Source organism: Myodes glareolus, chromosome 1, assembly GCF_982192425.1.
Source record: "Myodes glareolus chromosome 1, mMyoGla1.1, whole genome shotgun sequence".
NCBI lineage: Eukaryota > Metazoa > Chordata > Mammalia > Rodentia > Cricetidae > Myodes > Myodes glareolus.
Genome location: NC_142026.1, coordinates 112,549,528 through 112,574,276, shown reverse-complemented (window position 1 = coordinate 112,574,276; position 24,749 = coordinate 112,549,528). Strand labels below are relative to the sequence as shown.

General features: G+C 44.0%; 1 protein-coding gene across 7 annotated transcripts in view; it reads left to right on the top strand.

The window, feature by feature from the left end:
- Positions 1-24,749, top strand: part of Slc2a12 (solute carrier family 2 member 12) — a 58,096-nt gene extending 33,347 nt beyond the window's left edge. For 6 of the 7 annotated variants that reach the window (XM_085689208.2, XM_085689204.2, XM_048425490.3 and 3 more), the window contains 3 exons: positions 8,083-8,205; positions 13,461-13,593; positions 23,005-24,749. In XM_085689208.2, the coding sequence (XP_085545334.1) occupies positions 8,083-8,205; positions 13,461-13,593; positions 23,005-23,158 (410 nt within the window). In that variant the 3' untranslated portion in view covers positions 23,159-24,749. Of the gene's footprint in view, positions 1-415; positions 1,674-8,082; positions 8,206-13,460; positions 13,594-23,004 lie in introns of those variants that run through there. The other variant, XM_048425495.3, reaches the window with a different exon arrangement.

Here is a 24,749-nt window from a genome sequence, read left to right as displayed (position 1 = left end):
AAATGTAAGACTCCTTGATCAGAACAGAAGGCCATTTATTATTCATAGTAACATTGAGGATGTCAGCACTTATGGTAGATGCCCAAGCCCCATAGGCCAACATGGTTATATATAAACTATCCTTATAGTTGCTGGGACACTTGACAGAGGAACAAGGAGCTTAGAAAACCCAAATCTTTGATAATATAGACAATAAGCCAATCTGCTTTCTTTCCCAGAGGCAATAGGTCTATTTACCCAACAATAACCAAAGCTGTTCCTTTCTTCACAGGGAGATAATTTCACTGTGTAATCAGCAGCCTTAGGGGATCTGTAGCAAAGACCTGTCAGAGTCTCTGCTCACTGGCATGAAGGAATGCTAGACACAGGGAAAACTGTCTCCCAACCCAACTCAGATGTCCTCTTCTGTTTCTAGGAGTGTCCCAGCGCTTCAAAATATTCCTGCCTGGCCTGTTGCTCTGCTTCTTCAGAGCTGAGCCAGCCCTTTGGACGACAGTATCAGTGAGAAGCAGAAGAGTCATCTGCCATAATATTTAAATGTAGACGTTATATCCAGATAACTTTGCCCCCTTAAACCGCCGCGCATGTGATGCTCACACAGCTACAATTGATGACAGTTCCAGGCATGTGAACAGCAGGTTCTAATTTGGAACTTTACTTCGCTGCTTCATGCCAAACCCATGCTGGGTTCAAGACAAAGGTTGACATTCCAGCAGTGCATCGTGTGTTTCAGAAGAGATCTTGATCAGCCCTGCATTTCCTCCTGGGCCCCAGGCCGCTAGTGTTCAGAAACGTTGGCGTCAAAGGCTTTTCAAATGTTCATCTTCCTGCGACACAATGTTTGCTGGACAAAAACAGGACACATTACAGAAACTATTCTTTAAGTGGTAGAATTCTAACATCAAATGTAGGCAATCCATAGAAATATTCACATAGTGGCTGTGTTAAGTGTCCCTCCCTTTAATATCTTTAAAATGTTTTTTTTTTCTTTCAACTATGACCCATATCTGCACAATCGTCACTGTGCTTTTGTCCCGGGGTAGCTAGGTTCATCTCACCGACTGAAGGGGTTATTTGGCCCTTTGGCGTTACTTGTCAGTGTATCAGAGGCATTACCCCTGCCTCATTCTGCACTAACTTTGTGGGGATTTTTCACAGAGGAAAAACTTAGAGGAATCTATGTATCTTGCAAATGAAATCTTCCTTACTCTTTAGGGTTAGAAGATACAGTTGTGATACTAATGGAACCAAAGAGTTCTCCATGGCATTTCTGCATAGGAGCAGAACTAAACACACAGAGAAATGGCACCATCCACTCTGTGGCCATTAGCAATTGCTCGCGCAAGACATGTGTTCAGCTTCCAGACAGTACTTCCATTTTAATCATCTGTCCTGGAACACTGTAAATCCTGCATATCACAGACATTAAAGAAACAGATTGAGGTTTTAACATTATCTTAATAAGCACAGACATTCATTTGTTACTTAACTGTTTTCCAGAACACATTAAGAATCGTTCCAAGGAGCATTTGGAGCAATAAAAACCACAGTAGCTTTCTAATTGTAGCATTGATAATGACAGCGGTACAGTACAAAATATTACATCTACATACAATACTTTAAATACCATGTCATTCAAACTCAAGTTAGTAAAGAGAAAGTCCTCGCAAGTCTTTGCTGTTGTATTTGTTTGTTTGCATCTTGAGTGCTGCTTCTGTCTTTTTAGGGTGTATGAATTGTGCTCTCTGAGGGTCCTCCAAGATATTTCAAAGGGAATCAGTTTCCAAAGTCCCAACTTTAAAACAATATATTTCTTACCTTTTTTTTTCCTTTCTAAGCCAGATATGGTGGCACATGTCTGCACTCCCAACACTTGGGAATGAGAGGCAAAAGGATCAGGAGTTCACGGACATCTTTGGCTACATACTACACAAGACTCTGTCTCAAAACAAACAAACAAACAAACAAAAAACCAAAAAAACGAAAATCTTAAAAATAGGGGCTGGAAAATGGAACTGTTTGCTCTGTCAACACAACACAGGACTTGCATTTGAACCCCCAGCATCTATGTAAAAAGCTGAGTATGCCCACAGCTGTACCTGTAACTCCTGTAGCACTGATAAACAGAGACAGTGAGATGCTGAGAACTGACTGGCCAACCCACCTAGACAGTCTAGTGATGTGTTCTAAGGCAGTCAAGTGGAGGTAGAGGGAGGCAGCTAACATTGCTCTCACCCCCACTTGCATACACATGGGTGTGGACACCTACTAACATACATGCTCCCCACGTACACACCATACAGAGTAAAAATAAACTGAAATAGCCCCTTCCGATCATTTCAGTTATGTATATTCTCCTGCTTAAAAGAAAGCCCATTTATTCCTTCATCAGAATTACTGTTGTTATAGACATGGCAAATAATAAAATAGGAAGAACACTAATGAAAAGAATACTTGAAAATATTATGTGGGTGTTGAGAAATGAGTCAACAGACGAGATAATCGTCCTCTCCTTTCCTGTGATTTGCTTTCAACAAAAACATAAAGAATGACCTAATCACCAGCTGACAGATCAACACACAACTTTTGTCGTTAACCCACAAGGGCTGAGTGACAATGTTAGTACTGATTTCCTTCAGATCCCCACCTCTTTTATTGTTGAGAATAGTTAATTTCATCTGTTTCAAAAGTGGAAGAATGACATCTCACTCTATAAATAAGTGACATTCACCCAAGCAACATGATAAACAACAATCTCTCATCCCTCACACGAAGGTATCAGCAGTACATTTGTGCTGGGATTTCTAAGCATTTTGGGACGCTTCCATTTTTTTTTGTTCCCCTTTTGTACTAGTTATGGTGTTGACACATTAAAAAAAAAACCCTTAAGCTATCTTAGAGTATATAAAACTAATCTTTAATTCAGTTTAAGTTTGTGACTTTTTCCACTGAAGTGTGCAGGGATTTTGGTGAGAGCATTTCGGGTGGACTTTTCAGGCAGCAGGTGAAATACTATGCTCAGGTGACCAAGAGGGAATCAAACAGGGATGGTATTAAGTCCTACTGGAAGAATCTAGAAGAGTGATTGCTGAACATGATGATAGACATTGCATATTCTGCTCGTATGTAAATTTATGATAAAAACGTAATTATAAGTAACAAAAATACCTAGTTCTCCAATTTCAAATGACTTTTTAGGCTACCTGAGTGAGAAAGATTGAGTTCCCAGTGACACAGCTCTGTCCTGTTCCTTTTCAGTGCCTAGCAAAACGGGGTCTGTCCATTTTTTGGCTGGGCATGGTGGTGCACACCTTTGATTCCAGCACTTGGGAGGCAGAGGCAGGTGTTTCTCAGACAGTTTGAGACCAGCATGTGAGAACCTGTCTAAAAAACAGGCAGCGGGGCAGGGGTGTTCCTCTTAAATTAATTTTGTTTCATATTAAGCATCATTCTGTTTAGTTCAGTTTCCCCTAGTACACTCTTCTGGAAAATCATCTGGTTGATCTTGACTAGGAATCCTTAATTGGGGAACACCGACTCTTTCATTGCCTGTCTCTGTTTGTAATCTAAGCAGTTCGGGATCATGTTCACGAAATAGGTATTTATTTTACAAAAGACCATGAGTACCACAACTCAGGGAGAATGAGGGAGGTGAGACTCCAAAACCAACAGAGAAAGGAAAGCTACCTGTTCTTCTTCATGTGGGAGAGGCGGCTCACAGTAGAGACTGTTGTTAAAAAAAGATGTAAGTCTCAGGATTTAAGCATCTGGCGAGAAGGCATAGCTCAGTTCATATTCACACTTCTTTAATCCTTTCTTTAAACTGATTTTTTATTTTATGGGCATTGGTGTTTTCCCACGGTTGCCAGGTCCCCTGGAATCAGAGGTCTGTCTAGTTGTGAGCTGTCCTGTGGGTGCTGGGATTTGAACCCAGGTCCTCTAGGAAGAACAGTCAATGCTCTTAACCACTGAGCCATCTCTCCAGCTCTCCTATTCACACCTTTTTTCAGGAGAGCCAGGTGTGGCATGTGCTGCTTAAAGAGGCAATAAAGCCATGGGAGTTGGATTTACATGGCACATGCAGGGCCTGGCTCCCTTGGCAAATCCAGCTCTTGGGCTCCCTGCGGCTCCAGTGCAGAACTTCATCTGAAGTTGTTAGAAGTTCCCTGGCAGGAGTTGCAAGACCTCAGTGAGTCTTTGAGACTCGGGTTCACATGCCAGGTGGTTGAGGAAGAACTCATGCCAAGTGGAAAGTGTGCCCGGAGAGCTGTAGGATTTAAATCTCAAAGCGTAGGGGGTTAAATGACAGGTTTTGTAGGAAAAACTGGGGCAGTGGCCAGAATAAGTAGGAGGCAGGAAACACTCAGGGTGACTTACATGGGACAGAACTGTCATTTCATTATCCCTCTTAATCCAAGGCGGTGTCCTCACAGAGTGACATCAAGATATTTGTCCTTCCTGGTCTTTTTGTGACACTCTGCGTAGCCGTGAACAGCGTGTCTGTAGACTCCATCTGGATCTGGCAAGTTCTTATGGGGCCCTGATGATCTGATGCCGTGTGATACAGGAGCTCCATGGCTGTGAATTGTTACTGACTCTAGACTGCCACAAACTCAGATTTCCACAGTCCTTACAGCTTAGAGCTGACATTAGGGGCATCGCAGACACTGTCGTTTATAGGAGCACAGATTGCTGCAGTGGTCCTGTGATAGAAAGACAGAGAGGGAGAATAACAGAGTCCCGATGAGATGTTTTCTACCTGCTGAGTGGTGGTGGACACAGTCCTGTTGTCCCGTATCTGTTGTGAGTACTCTGTGGGGTAAACAGGACAATGCCTCTTCTGCTGGTCCATCACTGGGGTAGGGGAGAAAGAGGATGCTCAAAGAGGGCCCCCATTTCTTCCTTGTGGCAGTGAAAGAGAGCCGTCCCATGTGGCAATAGATTGATTTTCTTTGGAGAGGAAATGGGCCATCTCATTGAGGCTAAAAAGAAAATATCGCCTTTGTGATTAGATGGATTGCCATATTGAATCCCCGTGTGGCAGTTCATGCTTGTGCTCCTTCCCTACGTACTAAGGATGAGCTCTTCTGTTCTTTCTGCTCTGGGCACTCCAAGCATCTTTCTGGAAAACATCAAGACACAGAAGACTCTTGCTCTCTCTTGCTCCTCAGTCTGTCACAGGAAGCTGTTCTTGCCATACGTTCAGGGTTTTATTTTGCTCTCTTGGGATCCGAAAGCTTGCGATTTCACAGTTCCATCACTACTATTAAAATAATAGCCTTCTTTCTTTGATTTGATATGCTCTACATCAGAATGGTTCATCATTCATTTGGCAATTGCTACGACGTCTAATTTTGTCAATACTGCATCAGCCAAGACATCAGTTCTTGAGTTCTTCCCATTAGATCAAAAGGGAAGTAGAAGCTCCGGCAATGATGTGCTTTATCTTTGGAGCTGTCAGATGCGGGGCTCGACTGACAAGTTCCCACCAGGGCATAGACTGAGGGAGGCCTGTTCTTCAGTCTTTAGTTCAATACCTGGGCTGGTTAAATTGCCCTGGGATGCAGTTCAGCTGCTTCACTCTTTGCCTAGGCTAGACATCCTGAGTGATCTTTAGTTTTTTTGAGATAAGACCCTGGCATTTCAGATGCAGCACACGTAAGCTATCACCAGTACTTTGTATGACCAGCTCCATTTGTTTGTCTGAGACAGAGGCTCGTGTATTCTAGGATGGCCTTGAGATCACCTTGCCCTTCTGATTCACCTGCCTCCACCTGGAATCACAGACAGGTGCCACTGTGCTTGCTTTATGTGGTGGTGTGGATCAAACCCAGGGATTCACACATGCTGGGCACGTGATTCAGCAGCTGTGCTATATCCTGGCCCCATCCTGTCTCGGTGGCACCCACTGCTTTCTGCAACAGCCAGGTCAGCTCATTCTCATCTGGGGCCATTATGGTTCAGAAGAACTCAGCAACACCCAGCCATTGATTAATTCTGTCAGGCCATCCTGAGGGGACGTGGCGTTGGAAGTAGGTCGGACAGGTTTTGAAATAGGGCTGGAAGTTGAATCATGAAAATCTGAGCCAATGCCTCTAAAACGAAAGGGTGGACCCATCTTCTCTTTCTGCCTGCTAAAACACAAGGCCCTCGAGACCCCTCCGCTCCACTGATAACCATTCTCAATACCCACGGTAACCTGTAGTATGAAGGGGAGAATGTTTAGCTTTAAGAGCTGGCGTTAAGCCTAGCATGGTGACACATAGCCTTAACCCAGGCACTCAAGATGCTTTATAAAAGAACAAGCAAAATGCTTTTAACATACTTTTCTGCTGTATTTGCCCAGGGTCTAATCTTTATTATAAAGGTTTCCTTTTTAATACACAATTACCATCTACCCAGGGCTGGATCTTCCCTCTTAAAAAGCCCAAGACAAGGTCATCGGAACAGTAAGATGATGAGTTCATTAAGAGGAACATGATTGGCACATGACTATAATACCTGTACTCGAGAGGTGGATGAAGGAGAATCAGGATCTCAAGGCCAATTTCAAGGTTTGACTATGTGAGACCAGATTTCAAAATAATGAGGGAGAGAGAGATTATTATTCAAGTATGTGATCTTCCATAACTTGCCTCTTTGAGTGCAGGGAGGGGTGGGAAAGAAGAAGTGAAGATTCAAGAGGATGGGACGCATGCCATTATTTTCATATCTTCTCCTTAAATTAGAAAATAACAATTCTGGTGCTTTTCTTATAATTATCCTCCAGGTCCTCAGGGTAACTTGGTATAGATTCACTTGGAGGCCTACCAGGCTTTCATACACACACACACACACACACACACACACACACACGATACATAAACAAAAACAACCTTAACATGTTTATAATAAGTAGATATTTTCTCCATAGAGCACAGTTGTGAGATGAGCGTCAAATTGCTCACTTGGACACTCTGCCGACTGCTCAGTCCTGAGCCTCCCCCAGATTCCTCCAGGCTCGGATAACATGGTTGGTGGCTACATAAAGAGCATCTTTCCAACGGGTTTGCTCATCTGCAGAGAGCCAGGACTCTTCCTAAATCCTTCTTTCTGTCCAATCAGATCCACTTACATTCACATTTCTTCATTAACCAACGCGTGTTTATTGAGCCACAACCGAGAAAGCATACTGATTTAAAGAGTGAGTTCCAAGGACTAGTCAGGGCTCAGTGCCTCCTCTGTCACTTAGCGGCTTTGTGACCTTGGCGAGTCATTAACTCTTCGGAGCCGCAATCTCTTCCTCTATGACCGAGGGACAGCAATAGTTCTACTTGGTTGGGGTTGGCCACAGTCAAATGAGAAAATGTAGGGGTGTTCGTCGGATCAGCCCACAGCAAGAGCCCATCCCTGTTTGAGCGCACCAAATTTGTGAGCAGAGGACAAGTTAATTTACTGTCTTCTGCCCTTCCTAATCTAATCAGGCAGAGCCCATAATGCTCCCTGTCACTCAGATAATAAAACGTCCTCTGATCAATTTTGATACAGGAAGAGTCTCCTTCCAAAGACTGAGATGTCTAGTCTGGTCTGACAATCAAATCTGGGAGCAATATTTAATTTAGGACTTCTCTCTGCCCAACTTCCCCTGGGCCGTGGCGCCCATTCGGAAAAGGGAGAGATATGTGACCTTTCACCTTTCCAGCTCTGTTTACTACGCACTCATTGGTTATGACTTCAGAAAGAGAGGAAAGTGTAGGAAAGTTCACCACTCTGGATCCACTAAAGTTGGGAATTTGGGCCCAAGGCTTATGTGCCAGACAGATTTTCAAAGCTCATTCACAAGCGCCACAGGCATTTTTCAGGGCTGTGTTGTACCACCTCCTCTTAATTATGAAAGCCTTTGTCAAGCCCATCCAGTGTGTATCCTAAAGTCTTTCCCTTGGTGAGGAGGGGGTGTGCCATTATCGGGGCTGTCCTGTTGAAGTGAGAGATAGCCTTGACCTCCAACCCCAGAGGCAGGCACAGCTTGCAGAGAGACCAGTGAAGGGGCATCATGGGGTCTTTGCTAATTTTGCTGTCTCACAATTCTTCCCTTTTTCCTAGTGCCCTGGCTGTTGCTCAGTGAGATCTTTCCTGGCGGAATTAGAGGCCGAGCCATGGCCCTGACTTCTAGCATGAACTGGGGTATTAATCTTCTCATCTCTTTGACATTTCTGACGGTGACTGGTAAGAAGTCTTGTGTATTCGTGTCTTCATAAGCTTCATGAAAGTGTTTATTGTGGAGATTTTAAAACATACCCCAAAGTAGAGAGAGACTGGTCTTGAACAAGCTATGTCAATTACCTAACTTCAGCAGCTTCCAGGCTTTGTTCCTTTCTCACCTCACCTGCTCCCCTTATCAGATAATTTTGAATCCTATCATATATATGCATTTTCTTCATCGAATTTCAGCATGGATCTCTGGAAATTAAGTCTGCAATATAATTATCACCCTTAAAATATGAATAATCTTTTCAAGTGTCACTCTGTTCACATTCTACCTTGTAGTTACTTTTTTATTCTCGCAGTTATCTCCAAATATGTAATTTACACTGGGATGGTATGTCTCCTCATTTGTAGGCTGCATCTCCATTCTTCCTACCAGACTTTTACCCACCCCCCATGTAACATGAGGGCCGGCTTGTTGGGGTTTCTGTTCCGCCCGTTACCCCACAGCCGGCAAACCCCAAAGAAAATCACTCACAAGATTCCATAAGATTATAAACTGATTGGCCCATTAGGTCAGGGAACTTATTAGCTCTTATAACTTATGTTACCCCATTATCCTTATCTACGTTAGCACATGGCTCAGTACCTTTTCCAACGGGGCAGCTTACATCTTTCCTCTCCGGTGGTCTGGGCAGAAATGCGGAGGGAGCTTCCTGCTTGCCAGAATACTCCCAGTCTGTTTGCTCCACCTCTACTTCCTGTCTGGCTTTCCCGCCTATACTGCCCGCCTGGCCAATCAGCGTTTTATTAAAATATGATTGACAGAATACAGACAATTCTCCCACACCACCCCCATCTAGATGGGAAGGGACTCACTGGTCTGTGGCGTGGATTGTTTCAGGATCTGGATCTTGATAGATAGTTTTCAGGTCACACATCTTCTTGTCCTTTGTGTTCCCTGTGAGTTTCTGTGCCGATCCACATGGAGACTTGAACAGGGCAAGTCTCTAACCCATTAGCACACTCCTTGACGAGTGACCACAGGATGGCCTGTCATCCTCCCGGTCTGGCTGTCCCATCCCATCCCCAGCCATGTTGAGCTTCCTTGATGCTCACCACCCAGACCCAAGGTTTTCATTCTTTCAGTCTGCCTATTTTTTTTAACCTGGAATGCTTCTCTAATGAGAGATTTCTCTCACTGCCACTTAGCTGCTCTGAAGGTGGATCTTACATAAGGCAAGATGAGGGCTTGAAACCTTGATTTTTAGTTCTCAAAATAATGAAGTGGTTCCCTGGCACCCTTCAAAACTGACCACCAAGTTCTCTCTCTCTCTCTCTCTCTCTCTCTCTCTCTCTCTCTCTCACACACACACACACACACACACACACATGCACTTGACAACATAACTAAAAATACTCCAAAGTGTAAACTCATTTCATCATTCATTTCATGTATGTATATTTAACCTTTAGAAATGAATGCTTACTCAAGAGTATGCTATATACATATACATACATGTATATGTTCACTACATCATGCTTTAAATTACTTTGGAAGTTGCTAATTAAATGCAGTTGGGATATTTATAAAATTTTTAAATGCTTGCATCTTAGAATTTAAGAAATAGTCCAGGCTTAAAGGAGACAAAGAACCTAGTTACTAGCATCAATCCTACATCTTCTACCCTGGTAGTACAAGGAAACATGCACCCTTCACCTTACACACACACACACACATACCATGTGTTATTTAATTAGAAAATATGGATGAAAAATGGTAACATATTACCTGAATCTTTACAGGAAGACTGGCTGACATACTGGAAGCTTACCAAGGAAGAGGTAGACCCTTGAATGGGCTTTTAGCATGCTTCTTGGTAAAGCAAATTCTTTTTCTTTTCAGTAGTGGTTGTCTCTTTTGAGAACCAACAATGACTCTGTAGGGTAGTCCAGCCTTGAACTCATGGCAATCCTCTTGCCCCAGCCTCCTCCCCCAGCTAGGATTATAAGCACAAGCTATGCACAACCAGATTCAGCACAACCAGATCCAATTAGTATTTGAAGCCTGGAATGACCCAAAGTCTTCAGTTAACCTCCACCTGCGCTGTCTAAAGATCTCTAAGTATTTTCAAAGATCAAATTCTTAAGCATGGATTGGAATGACTTAAAAGATACGAGGCTTTTCTACATATCTTATCTTGGTGATAAGTCTTTGGATACCAACATTTTATGAAACAGCACCTGTATCAATGTAAACATACTGTTTCAGGTAAACAAACATAGCACAACGGGCAGTGAGTTCAGTTCTGAGTACACTATTTTGATTACAAAACTGGTTGAAAATTGCAGTACATATTAGGCTGTAGTAATGCACATCTATAAACCCAACCCTGGATGCTGAGGTTGGAGGATGAAGGGTGAGTTTAAGACCATCTGGACAACATAGAAAGACCTTGTTTCAAAGGACAAACAAAAAAGGACTATCCAAGAGAGGATGGTTCAGATAATAAGAACCTGGTACCTATGCTCTGTGAAGAATGACTCGGAGAGTTCTGGGTCTTTGAGCTGGATCTTAGGACTCTCAAAGAAAAGGTGAAGATGCAGACAAATATTTGGAGTGTGTATCACAAAGAGCCAGGTTGGGAGGTATGACTCACTGTGTGCTGCCTACAAGGCAAAGCAGAACATCCTGAAAGGCAGATTTGGGGTCTGAATAAGGGAGATGGTTGTGGCAGTAAGGTCATGATCTCTCTGTTACTGCAAGTGTTTCAACAGAATGTGAAACAAGTTCAATGAGATGATCATGTGGGTTTCACTAATTCCAACTAATTCTACAAGTATTAGATTAAGCAACCCACCTGGCAAAACCTTGCACTGGCAGCAATAAAAGATCAGAGACAGGATTGATTTAAATTGCCTGAAAAAACTGCCTTGACACTAAAGAGGTGATTTAGCAGTTAAGAGGGCTTGCTATGCAATTATGATGACCAGGGGTTTTGTTCCAGCATACAACTAACAAACTGGACATCTGGCACACACCTGTAACCCTAACTCTGAGCTGGGGCAGAAGCAGAAGGATCACCAGGGCTTGCTGGCTCCCATCCTAACTGAGAAAACATGAACCTCACTCAGGCTCTGGGAGAGACCCTGACTCAAAGGAATATGCATGTAGGCCCATATTTCTATATGGTGTGGCAGCCAGGCTCTAAAGCCATAGGCCCCACCTGAGGTGGTCACGTAGCCCTGCAGTCAGGCTATCACTGCCTAACAAAGGGTCAGGATATTGTTGCTCCTTTCTTTGTAATTTAGAGAATGCCTTATAGAGATGCTGATTCATGCCTATGTGACAGCTAGCATACACAGGAGACAGGTAGATGCAGACGTGACAAAACGCATTCACCTGGTTACCTAGGAGACAAAATGTTGGTGTATTTCCCGCTCAGTTTATGGGTTGGTATAAAAGCTGTTTGGAGAATAAAAGAGAGGAATTCTTCAGGATGTGAACTCAGGACTTCCTGAGGGACCATTGAGAATCTCCCTCCCAATTAAGCCATGTGAGTTGTGTCTTTATTTCCGTCTCCTCCACGTTGGTCAAGAGAGAGAGTTTATGTTGGGGTCTGGTCTAGAGAAATAATTTATGGTCCAGGCTAGAACTGGGCCCCAACATATGCAGAGAGCATACAGGATGAGACCTGATGCTTTCAGACTCCAGTGTTCACACACACACGCACACACACACACACACACACACACACACACACACACACGTTTGTCTTCCTTTTTCCTGTTCCCACCTCAGCACAGCTCACCCACAAATGGTTACTATGCTTAGATCCTTCCACACAGCAGGTATAAAAATGACTTCAGCATATAACGACTCAAGTCAGTTTTTCCCCTGATCAACTGTGATTTGTGGTTGTAGCTGTTAAGGGCTATTTGCAAATCCTGCCTGCAGTTGGTCTTCGCATCTGTGTAAAAAGAGCTAGATACTTCTCCACTGTTCCCTGTCATCCTGGACATTTGCTGCTGGCTGGTTCAGAGGCCAGCACGATATAAATGGACAAACTTACATGCACCTGAATGGGGTGGTGTCTAGGGTAATGTACCCTGAACTTGACCAGTGATTAGAAAGGAAGTATATGTTTGTTCAGAAGTGGCCAAGAGAGCTGACAATTGAAATCCATCAAAATGTTGAGAATTGTGCTTCTGGTTGATTATATTTCTTTCATTGGCCCCACTATCATGTTTTCTGCTGAACCTAGAAGGAAGCTTTACAATATGTTGTCAACTATTAAGTATGGTGAAATAATTATTTAATAAATAAAATAACTTACTGAAATCAGAGTAAAAAGGATGAACTCATTTCCAGAAACATCCACGTGCACAAATGTGTCATTTACAATGGCCAAACTACAACAGGGGTGATCCCTTGAGGGAGTCAGGGGAGGGTAAGGGAAAATTGGCCTTGGGTCTATAGACTTCTGCATTGAAGTTTTATTTTTGCAGTGGTGATGTTTAGCTTTAATTGTCAACTTTATATAACCTAAGAAATACCTTGGAAGAGAGTCTCAGTGAGGGATTGTCTACTTTGTGTTGTTTTGTAGGCATGTCTATAGAAGATTGACTTGTCAATTGATATGGGGAGACCCCGCTCAGTGTGGGTGGCATCATTCCCTAGACAGGGGATTCTGGACTGTATAGAAACATGCTAGTAGTCTGTAGTATAGGAAGCAGAGTGAGAACTAGGAAGGAAGCAAGCAAGGGCCCATGTATTTATTCTTGCTTCCTTTGACTGTGGATATAATACTTTAAGTTGCTGCCTTGGCTTCCCCATAGTGATAGATTTTACAATTCCATTCCATAATGTGGAACCATAAGCCAAATAAACCCATTCTTCTTTAAGAAGCTTTTAGTCCGAGTATTTTATCCCAGCAGCAGAAATAAAACTAGAACATAAATGAACATGTGCTCTTTGCATTAATAAAGATATATTATCGTGTTGAAAAAGAAAAATGTACACCCAGAAAATAGCCTTGAGTTTAATTTGTGATGTTTAAAAGACAGCTTTGCATTTTACCTAAGAAAGCTGGGGTAGAATTGTAAAACAAAACAGAAAAAACCTGGCCACATTTTGAATTGGTGAGTCTTATTTTCATGGAGACTACTAGCATGTACTAGCTTCCTATAGGATTTGAGAAGAGATACTCACGAATGGGATCAGTGATCAGTGCGCACAGAATACATACCTAATCGTTTTCTTTTGTCTTCTGTAGATCTTATTGGCTTGTCGTGGGTATGCTTCATATATACGATCATGAGTCTAGCATCCCTGGTTTTTGTTGTTCTGTTTATACCTGAGACTAAGGGATGCTCTTTGGAACAAATATCAATGGAGCTAGCAAAAGCGTAAGTACCCTACCATTGGTTGTTGGTCAAAATACAGTTGTTATATTCGAGTAAATATTAATATTTGAAGTTATTTTAGGATATTCCCTTTTCTACAAGACTGCTTGCATAATTCCAGTTCCCTAGCCTTGTCTCAAGTGTGTGTGAACTATTGCTTATCAGTAGTAAAGGCAGGAAGATTGAGTTCAAGGTGACCTTTAGCTATGCAGCTTTTGACTAGCTTTATAAGACCTCATCTCAACCTCTTTCTCTCTCCCAAGAAAGAACTTCCTCATTTCTAACTCCTCACCCAGTAGTCTACCTTTGTTTGGGGGTACTAACTTGGCATTGGGATATGATGCCCATCTTGGGCTGGGACTATAGATGACTTCAGTCCTTCATCTAAAACAGGCTCAGGCGTCTTTTGATCCCAAACACTTAAGGCTGCAATTGGCAGAAAAACTCTTGGTTCTAAATGTCTATAATTCTTTACAAGGTGGCACATTCAAGTTAATTTTCGCAAAGGTAAGGAGTGTCTTACATGATTAGGTGTTCAGAATTAAATTCTAGGCATTTAAGTGAATTTCACGTGGGGGAGATGAGATAAATAACTTAACTGGCAAGTCGGCCATGAACAACTGTCAGAGGCAGGGCGCTGAGTTTTAACTGATCAAACTCATGGCCTGAGGGTTGTGGTGGCTGCAGTTTAGGAATGAAGGGGAACGTGTTCTTCTTAGGATTAAATTGCAGTGGAACTGGGGCCATGCTTAGTCCTGGGCTTTACTGCAAAGGAGAAAACCACGTTATTTTTTTAATAGGTTGTTTTAAAAAATAATGTCCCAAGCACTGGGTATGGTCACAGAAATTGTGACAGCGACACTTGCTTCCATCTGAGGGAGGCTCCAGGCTGATAGATGAGCCAGTGGTGAGACAATGTGTGCCGATGCTCGGGAAGGCCAGCCCTTAGTTCTGTGCTAGCAGGGGCTGTAGTGAGGAAACTCGTGGGAAACAGCTGCTTTGTTTATGAACCTTGACATGGTTGGAATCTTTAAAAGTAGTTTACTTTGCTAAACAAAAACCAAACAAATCAAAACAACAACAACAACAACAACAACAAAAACAAAACTTTCCTCAGTTCAAATCACAAGTTGACTATGTCAAGTTTCAGGTTGTGCTTTTTTTGCAGATGAGGTGATTTTAAGAAAACCAAATGAAAATGACTAACTAATTTATAATGAAGCAAATGCAGTGGTGGGCAGGCTTGATTGGTTAGGTAACTTGCAAGTGGAGTTTGGGTACGGATGTACACACCCTTCCTCCTACCTGCTGGACAGCCTTTAGCCCAGGTTTGCTTTTTGTTTGAGGCTCTCAAAACAGGCTGGTCTTGAACTCTCAATCCTCTGGCCGGTCTCCGCCTCCCAACACCCGCCGAGCAGAGCAGGTTTTTATGGAGGGTCATAAGATGTAGCTCCATCTGTCGTCTCTCACAGTTCGTGCAATAGGGAGGTAAGGATGCAGGAGGGAGTGGTAAGGATGAAAATGAGCGAGACGTACACCGGCTACCCTCATCACTGCCTTGCCAGCTACCCTCATCACTGCCTTGCCAGCTACCCTCATCACTGCCTTGCCAGCTACCCTCATCACTGCCTTGCCAGCTACCCTCATCACTGCCTTGCCGACTTTGTCAGCTGTGATTTAATTCTACTTGGCTGGGCAATAGCCAAGAAAGAACCGAAGCCAGGTGCAGTGGAGCACACCTTTAACCCCAGCACTTGAGAGGCTGAGACAGGGAGATCTCTGAGTTCCAGCCTAGCCTGGTCTACATAGCAAGTTCCAGGCTGGCCAATGCTATACCGTGAGACCTGTTTCACTGCCCCTCCCCATCCCCAATAAAGAACTGAAAATTTAGGAAGCAGCAACAGAAACTGTTTCGACTTCAGGTGGTAAGCAAGAAATCAGATCATTGCAGTATACCCTGCTGGTTAGCACAAAGATAGATACTCTTCTTGCTAAAAAATTTCATTGTATAAGAATCCCTCCATGCCAAAGGAGAGAATACCAGAGCTGAATCTTGAGACATTTTGGTAAAGAAGATATTGGGAATGGGGGTGGGGTCATGTACAGGAATATTGCACTCAGGGCTGGGCTACAAAGGTTAATAGGCACTTGTAAGACTGGGAGATGAACCCAGAACCAAGAGGAGTCAGGAAGGGCCTTTATCTTGGTAAAGAATTTGAACTTTATATTAAAGGCAGTAGTGGTTTTTTTTTATATCTTTTATGCATGTGTAGTATGTGTGAAGCATGCATATTGTTTGAATACTTATGTTCATGAGTACATATATGGAGGTCACAGGTGGGCTTTTGGCATCTTTCTTTATTGCTTTCAGCTAATGGCTGTCATTGAGCTTGATGGTCACTGTTTTGCTAAGGGGGTTACCCCTCAGGGCTAGGGTTGCAAGCATGCTTAGCCACGCTCAATTTCTATGGAAAGTACTGAGGGTTTGGACTCAAGTCCTCATGCTTGTGTGGACAATGTTCTTACCCATGGAGCCACTGCCCTAGTAGAACTGTTTAAAGTAAAATGATACGGAGTGACCAGAGTTTAGATGAAAGTTTATTTCTGACAAAATAGAAGGAATAAAAAGAAGAGTCACTGAACGAAGCTACTGGAGGTGGCAGAGGGGATGGTATGAAGCTGGGCGTAGTGTCACAATGGGGCCTATGAAACTGGGATCTGCATAGGGGTAGAGGGAATTAGAATTGCTCACAGGCTTCCAGAATCCACCTGCTATGTATGCAGTAGTGACATTCAGGTGTCGGGAAAGAGGGGCAGGTTTGGGAGAGGGTCTGGTGGGGGTTGGGGGTGGGCCTCTGAATTCCAATTGTGCAGATCCCCTCTGAGAGGCTTATGAGACGTGCAAGTGATAACAGGGAAGGAAGGCCAGGATGCACAGGCGTCTGGGACTCAGGAGAAACTCTCTACGGATCTGGTAGCCAGCACAGGGACATAGGGACGCGGTATGTGGGGAGTGGCGGGATGAGAAACACTTTGGAGAATCATCAGTGCAGAAGTGGATGTGACGCCATGGCTTGAGCAGGGGAGAGACCTCAGGCGTGCACCAAAAAAAAAAAAAAAACACTCCTAACTTAACTCAAGACACAAAGTGTGTTTTGCAAAGGTTTGTTAAAACACCTTGTGAACCATAGTGAAAGACTGTTGAAGGAAGAGCAATATGGAGCTGCTAGGTGAACTGCTTTCATTTAGCAAGGTGGACAAAACGAAGGGCTTATTAACATACCATATTTCCTTCAGAAAGCCAAACTTTGAAACCTTTTCTCATTAGGTGGCTTTCAGGTAGAGTTGTCAAGTAAAGCAAACTGCAAATCATGACAACCTGAAGACAGAATCTTTCTATTTAGTGGGCTTCTAGAATGTTCCTGTAGTGAGTAGGATTTGGGTATTTAAAGCTCAGCAAAACTTATTCAGCATTCTGTGTGTGGGGGGAGAATATTAAGTGGATACACGTCTGGCTTACAGATTGTCTGTGAAACCACATTTGATACTTTTGAGTCATGCAGTTACTCAAAACCTTAATCCAGGCACTGTCTGAGACAGTCATGCATTGACAATTAGGAGGGGGTCAACGTCAAGGTCATTGTGACCCCTCAATAGTACTGCGAGCGAAAACAGATAAGGACCTTAGGACAGAGAAACAGGAAGATGATGGCGTGCAAGTCTGTGCATTCATCAGAGCAGCAGCAGTACCCATCAGGTGCCTGCAGCTGGGGAAGCCCCTCGCCAAGATCTGAAAGGACTAAGAATTTGGCTCCTTAGCTCCCAATTACACAATACTAAATAGCCGAAAGCTTTTGTCTGCTTGCTGCAGTAGGTTGAGAAATGCTTTCAACATGAAAATGTGTAAGCAACCTGAATCCTTACACGAAGCGTTTGAAACATAGTGTTAAGCAAGCTTCCCTGGAGAAAAATGCCAGAGACGAAAAATGGTGATCGGAGTACAGTATCAGATTAACCAAGGAAATGTAGGGCAGTGGAGAGCCCGTGGAACTTGTTAGTGCATAGAGACTGAAGTAAACTTGATCGAGGAAGTCTACTGCCGAGCCCAGGGAGTCTTTAGGAATTTAGAAGTTAATAAAACAAATGAATCAACTTTTGATCACCAGGGAAACCAGTCCCCATGTGTAAATCCCAATAGCTTTCCTGAGGACTAAGAAAGGAAACTATTTATAATATCAAATTAATTTTAAATTCGATCCTACATGCTGCTTAATATTTTCCTCTCCCCTGTTTGGAGTTGGTCCCCACCCCAGCCCCAGTTTTTACAAAGCTGAGAAAACAAATAGTCTTCCAAGGAGGCTAAGTTCCTTATAAAATAAATAGTGACTCAGCTGAGAGCCAGGAAACATAGCTGCCATCATGTACTGTGAAAGGGCTTTGTTTGGAATATTTCCCCTGCCAACTACTACCCCGAGGTGTAGTATCAAATTTAAAGTTCATTTGATATAGGGATGCTTGCAGTATTTACGTTTTCCAAGTGGGATTTTCCTCACTCTCCCCCCCCCCCCACCCACTCAGGCAAAAACAAATGAGTGAGTGTTTTATAAAGAGTTTAGTGCCGAAGCCTTTGTACTGTTAGCAGTTAATGGGCTGTGTGTCCATTCCTGTGTGCAAACGGGCAGCTTCTAAACATGGGAGCTTGGGAGGTGGCTCTGTCAGAAAAATGCTTGCCATGCAAACCTAAGGACCTGCTTGATCCCCAGCATAAGTGTGAAAGTGGACTGACAGCCACGGACGCCTGTAATCCCGGCACTGGGAAAGCAAAGACAGGAAGCTGGCCAGGTCTGTGAGCTCCAGGTTCAGTGAGAGGCCCTGTGGAGGGAGGGTGTTGGGAGGGATGACGGTCAGTGTTGACCTCTGCCTCCACAGAAGCATGGGGGGGAAAAGTGCACACTAATTGAGCATCTATTATGCCCCAGCCACTGGTGTAGGTGCTGCAACCAAATTAGCAATGAGAAAAACAAATACACCCAGGACAACTATTAGCTCCTAAGTAGTTGGGGTGGGGCAGGCTTCAGAAGGCTGTGCTGGGATAACCTTTAGGATACAATCTGGGAAAGGGGACAAGCCGGGAAGGTAGGGGCACAGAGAATGCAGGTAGAGGCTAACTCAGGAACAGGCTCGACCTGTTTTTGGAAGGGCAAAGTGCTCTAGGTCAGAGCCACTGTGATTGATACAGCAGGCTGAGTAAGGAGTTGGTTAGTTAGCGCTGGGTGGGAAAGGACCCAGAGTTTTAGTCTGGACAGTGGTATGACATGACATGACATGACATGACATGATCGACATTTCAAGCCAGATATGAGCATGTGCAACCACCTGGCAGCCTGAAGCTGGGGAGATTCACAAGCACAGGGCTGGCCTCAGATGACCCTTCATGCTACCTGGCAGGGGCAGATATCACTAGTCCCTTAGAGTCTTCTGTTCTAGCAGGGGTCACTCAGGCTCCAAGAGTCAGCTCTGTTTCTGTGACATCAGCCCCATCATTCTGGTGTAGGAGGTCCTTTTGTTTATGTGTTGCTTTTATTGGTTAATCAATAAAGAAACCGCTTGGCCGGATAGGGTAGAACTTAGGTAGGTGGAGAAGACAGAACTAAATTCTGGGAGGAAGGAAGCAGAGTCAGAGAGAACCAGCATGGAGCTAAACCAGGTCAGACATGCTATATCTTTCCCCTGTAAGCCATGACCTCGTGGTGAATACAGATTATTAAAAATGGGTTAAATCGAGATGTGAGAGTTAGCCAATAAGAGGCTAGAGATAATGGGCCAGGCAGTGATTTAATTAATACAATTTCTGTGTGGTTATTTCGTGTGTAAGCTAGCCGGGTGGCCAAGAGGAAAAGCAGGCCCTCTCTCTTTTCAACATTATTCCTCATCTCTTCTCCCTTTTCCAAGACTTCCTGTTTACATCTTCACTCTCCTTATTTTATTATTTTATTGCTGGTGTACTTTCCACCAGTATAAATAGAAACTTGCTGGGATCTCCCCACTTACCCCATCCTTTTTTAAAGATAGGGCTCTATGAATCCATGCCTGGTCTTGAACTCATTACGTAGTTGAGAATAACTTAGATCACCAGATCCTCTTGTCTCTACCTCCCAAGGGCAGGGGATTGTATACCAAGCATACCCATGTGTACACCTGGTTTACACAGTGTTGGAGGTTGAATGCAGGGCTCCCTGGACGCCAGACAAATCTCTGCCAACTGAATTACACACCATTTCTCCCATCTCCTAAAAAGAGAGTGTTGGTGCCATTTTTCTTCTGAATTTGCCACTTCTTTATTTCTAACAAAGTCCTTTACTAGTCCTGTTCATTCCCCCTCTCATGAACGGCTCCAGTGAGCCTCCTATGGCTACCACTTCCCTGAATAGGGCTAACGCAAGGGTCAGTGCTTGTTTTAGTGGACTATGCCTTCCTGAAGTAATAGCTTTGCCACATGTGGGTACCTCCCTTCTGATTGTCGCATTTCTCACCAGACACCTGTCCACACCTGGTTCCATATTTTCTCTGTGAGCTTGGGCTTCCTCTCGCAACTTCTCTGTCACACTCATTACTTCATCCGGGTCAGATCATGCCCTCTGGACCATATGCCAGGAGTTGGAATCCACCTGTTTTGATCTCCCTCCTAAACTTGAGGTGTGGCTGCTCAGGTCTTGCTTACCTCTCTTCTCAGGTTAAGAGAAAAGCTAAATATGCTAATTCCACCCATGGCAGCCCAGAAAAGTACGTCTACACATTGACTCCAGACCTAGTTTCCTTCCTTGTGTGCCTATGTCAGCCCTAATCTCTCCCTCTCACGCCCGCTTCCAGTCTAGTAAGCCTTGCTTCCTTCCATAGGCATCAATTTCTTCCAGGCTATCATGGTCTGAGGTACCATGAACTCCTTTCTTCATTGGTGTAATGGTCACCTACCTGGTCCCTTTTTCCTTCCTTCCCCCCACCCCATTCTGTTCCTTTGTTCCAGTCCCCTAGGGATTCATGATGTAGAGGAAAAGCTATATAGTTTGTGCTTTGTACTCCCCTCCACTTGCTTTAGTGGCTTCAGCCACCCTGACCTTAGGAACTCAGCAGGCATACTCAAGGCAGCAACTATTTTTATGCCCTTCCCCTAGGTAGGTATCTGCCTCCTCCCTCTTTCCCTGCCAGCCTACTCTAAATCAGACTTTGCATCTACTTCATTTCAGTTTTTAACAAGAGTTGAAACATTCCTTTGGCTTATTAACTATTTCTCATTACGCTTAATTTCTTGGGGGGGGCATTTTACTTGCATGAGTGTATATGTCCCACAAAGTCCTGCTACCTGCAGAGGCCAGTAGAGGGCATCAGATCCCCTTGGAACTGGAGTTACGGACAGTTGTGAACTGCCCTGTACTGGGAAGCATGCCCAGGTTCTCTTGCAGAGAAAACAATCTTAACAAGGAAACCCCGAGGAGCAGGATTTTTTTCACTGTGTTCATTCTTGTTCCTCAAAACCTAGAACAATGATCCCCTGGTTTGTAATGGAAGCACACTGTCGAATGCATGAATAAACAGACAAAGGAACCGCATATAGGAGGGAGGCATGGTCCAGATAACATCTAAGCTTGAAGTCTGAGAAACTGAATGAACAGTAAAATGGGCCAGCCTGGAGGGCCCCAGGTTTCAGGGTGCAGGGGTAGCTAGAATCATTTTGGATGGATTAATTTGGAGATGTCCTTTAAGACACTAAATAGAGACACATTTGATAGGCAGCTATGAGTGCAAGTCTGTAAGTCTGTATAGAGCTGAATGTGGGAGGCCATTGACCTCATGAAACAGAAGCAGAGAAGAATGGGGCCCGAGACTGGACAAACCTTCCTTTATGCCAATATTTAGAGATAAAAGAGATTGCTGGGCAGTGTGCAGAGGCAGGCAAGTCTCTGTGAGTTTGAGGCCAGCTTGGTCTACAAAGTGAGTTCCAGGACAGTCAGGGCTGTTGTATAGAGACACCCTGTCTTGAACTGCCCCCCTAGCTCCCCCAAAAAGGAAAGAGGTAACTGAGCACCAAGGAGCCGATGGTGAGGATGGAGAAAAGCCAAAGGAACAAAGTATTACTGAAGTCAAGTGTTCCGGGACAGTATGGGTTGGAAAAGACAGGCTTGAGACTCCAGGAGTCTCAGTGAAGTAGGGGCCAAGCTGACTGAAGGGCCGGGAAAGAGAACCCAAGTGAAGACATCCCTGTGGTTTTGCTGTGGAGAACAAAGGTTCTGGCTGGCCTTCCACTCACCATGGCTACAGACCACCCAGGAACCTGCCGACCTTCTCTAGTGCTGTGCTTGACAGATCTTCAGCCTTTCCCGCCCAGGACTTTGAAGCCCCAGAGTGCTTGTCACCTACAGCCTCACTTCTCTTCCTTGGCTTAGATTCATTGCTCCTCGAACCATCCACCCTCCATCCTGTCTATCATTTAGGAAATCCTTTAAGACTTCTCAGTTTGTTTAGAACAAATGGGATTTGACCAGTTCCTTTAGGGTTAGGACCCACTGCCACCGGTCAGTTTCCCAAGGAGTCTGACTTTCCTACTCATTGAGATACTTCCACACCACCTCTCGCTTTCTGTTATGACTTCTAGTTGGTGGCATCTGTGAAGATCATGCTTCCAGTAGCCCCTGTACCGTGGCCGGAGACCACAGTCCCTCTAAGCACTGGCCCAGTGTATTCTGCGAATCAAGGATTCCAAACCTGAACTCCAGTTGCTGAACAACAGATCAGCAATTCCTGCCTCAGCTACCATCCTGTCTCCCTTTTTATTTTCTCACCAGCACACCCTCAAATTACGTCCCTCTGAGCTTGTCCTATGAAAGCACAAGCCCCTTAGAAGCCAGAGTAACATCCAGCTCCACCCACAGTGCCCGCTATGACCCGTTCCGTTCCCTGTGGAAGAGAGGAAGGTTCAAAGCCTTCCCTTCTGCTAAATAAAAAGGGAGAGCATACTTTATGCCGGTGGAAACAACGTTCTGTTGATGAGGAGCAAGGCAGAATAGAGGCACAACGGGGAGCTAGACAAACACAAGACAACGAATCTGGATTTGGGGCGATCATGACTCCTTTTCGGTGGGTAACAAAAAGTACTCCTGGAGTCCTGGCCTGTAATGAGGGGTGCTGTGGCCCCGTTCTGAGGACAGCTGCCTAACTCTGTTCTCTGTCGGAGACTGCCCAAAGGCTGTAGGTACATATCAGAATTCTTAACACATTAAGGCTTCACCATGAAAATGTTTTTCCATGACCTAAACCATGACAGCCCTAGGGAGATTTTTAAAACGCTGCAGATTTCTTTCAAGTACAATATAAACCAAAAATGACATTTTCATTAGCGCCTCTCTCTCTCTTTTTCAGGAACTATGTGAAAACCAACATTTGTTTTATGAGTCATCACCAAGAAGAATTAGTGCCAACACAGCTTCAGAAAAGAAAGCCCCAAGAGCAGCTCCCAGAGTGTAAGAAGCTGTGTGGCAGGGGACAGCCACAGCAGCCTTCTCCAGGAACCTAAGGGGCTCAGATCCTTACACGTGGTGCTGTGGCAGGACCTACAGGGGCTCGGCCATGGCTTCTCCTCAGTGTCATGGAGAACTTCTACATGGACACACTGAAATTAGAAAGACAATCTTTAATTCCTCTTCTCCAAATGGGACCTTTGTCAAAAGGTAGATGAGGCATTACCAATGCCCTAATGTATCAGGTTAAAAAAAAAAATCAAACAGTAACAAAATCCCGACAGATTCAATACCTTCTACGTTCTCTCCAGTGCAGCCTTTGAAAGACAAAGTTCTAGTGACAAGGCCAGCCTTTGCCTTAAGCTGTCTAGGATGCCAGTCACAGCTTAATACTTAGACACAGAAGCATTCTGGGCGGGCATTTACCATTTTTGCCTCTGAAGACACTCCTTGCTCTGGGTCCTCTGTCAAAACACTGTGGATGATTCAACTGTACCTGTGTTGTAGATTAGGGACTATGGTGTCCTGGGGAAGACTATTGACAACTCAAGTCCACCATTACCAAGATTACGTAGCTAGTACAGCACACATAATGAAATAGTTAATCAAAATAGCTTTTTAAAATTTTATGTCCATTTTAAAAGATGTTAAAAAAATAAAGCATTTTTCCATTTTTTAAAATTAGAAAAGTCAATTTAAAAATCCTTGGGACCATATTTATTTAGAAATACCTTAGTGAATATTAGAAAAGAAGTCTGACATAGGTTATTATTTATCCAGATCTCTAAGCACATAGGTTTAAGCTATAAAGTCAAATCTATAAACATTGTGTCCTGGGAAGGCTTCTGTCAGACCCTGTAGCAGTGCACGGCTGCCTGCCATTCTCCCCACTCCTCAGGCGTCTCTCTACCTCGGGCTACGGCAGGCTGCCTCTCACTGCTCCCTTTCAGATGAACGCAGACAGACTGAACGACACTGACATCAGGACAGGTCCCTTCTGTGATGTGCAGTGATGAGCCATACCAGCAAGGTGCATTTTACCCACAGGATGCATTTTTCTGGCCTGTTTGCGGTTGAATTTTAAGATTTGACAAAACAGCTCACCATCAGAATTTGCATAGGATAGGAAAACCTGAGGTAAAGGATCTTTGATTATTTAATAAACTACAGAAGGAACACAAAAAGTAAGCCTTAAGGTGCAACAACCTAATTTGAAAAATAATTCAAAGAAATATTAACTTGAAAAACAGAGCCTTAAACCCCTTAATTTGGGAATTTTTTTCCTTTCACTCCCAAATGGTCCCAGTCTGATGAGAGGTACATGGCCATCACACTGCCTTCTAGCCAAGTGGGAAGACAGTGAGTGCCCCCAGCATCACAGAGAGCAGGCCCCCCAGCCTCGGGAGTGTGACGGGGCCTGGTTCTGAAGCGCATCGTCTACGTTAAAGGTGGCAGGAAGAAGCTGAGAATGAAATCTTCATTATGTCGTGGTGTATCTCACATCGAGTAAGAATGTGTGCTGTTTTCTGCTTGTCTTCACAGGCGAGGGTAAGGTAGGTTCTGCAGAGTACCACTTTAAATACTGCGAGTCTCTGGAATTACATGCCACGATTTAAAACAAAACAAAATAAAAAAGCAAAACTCGAA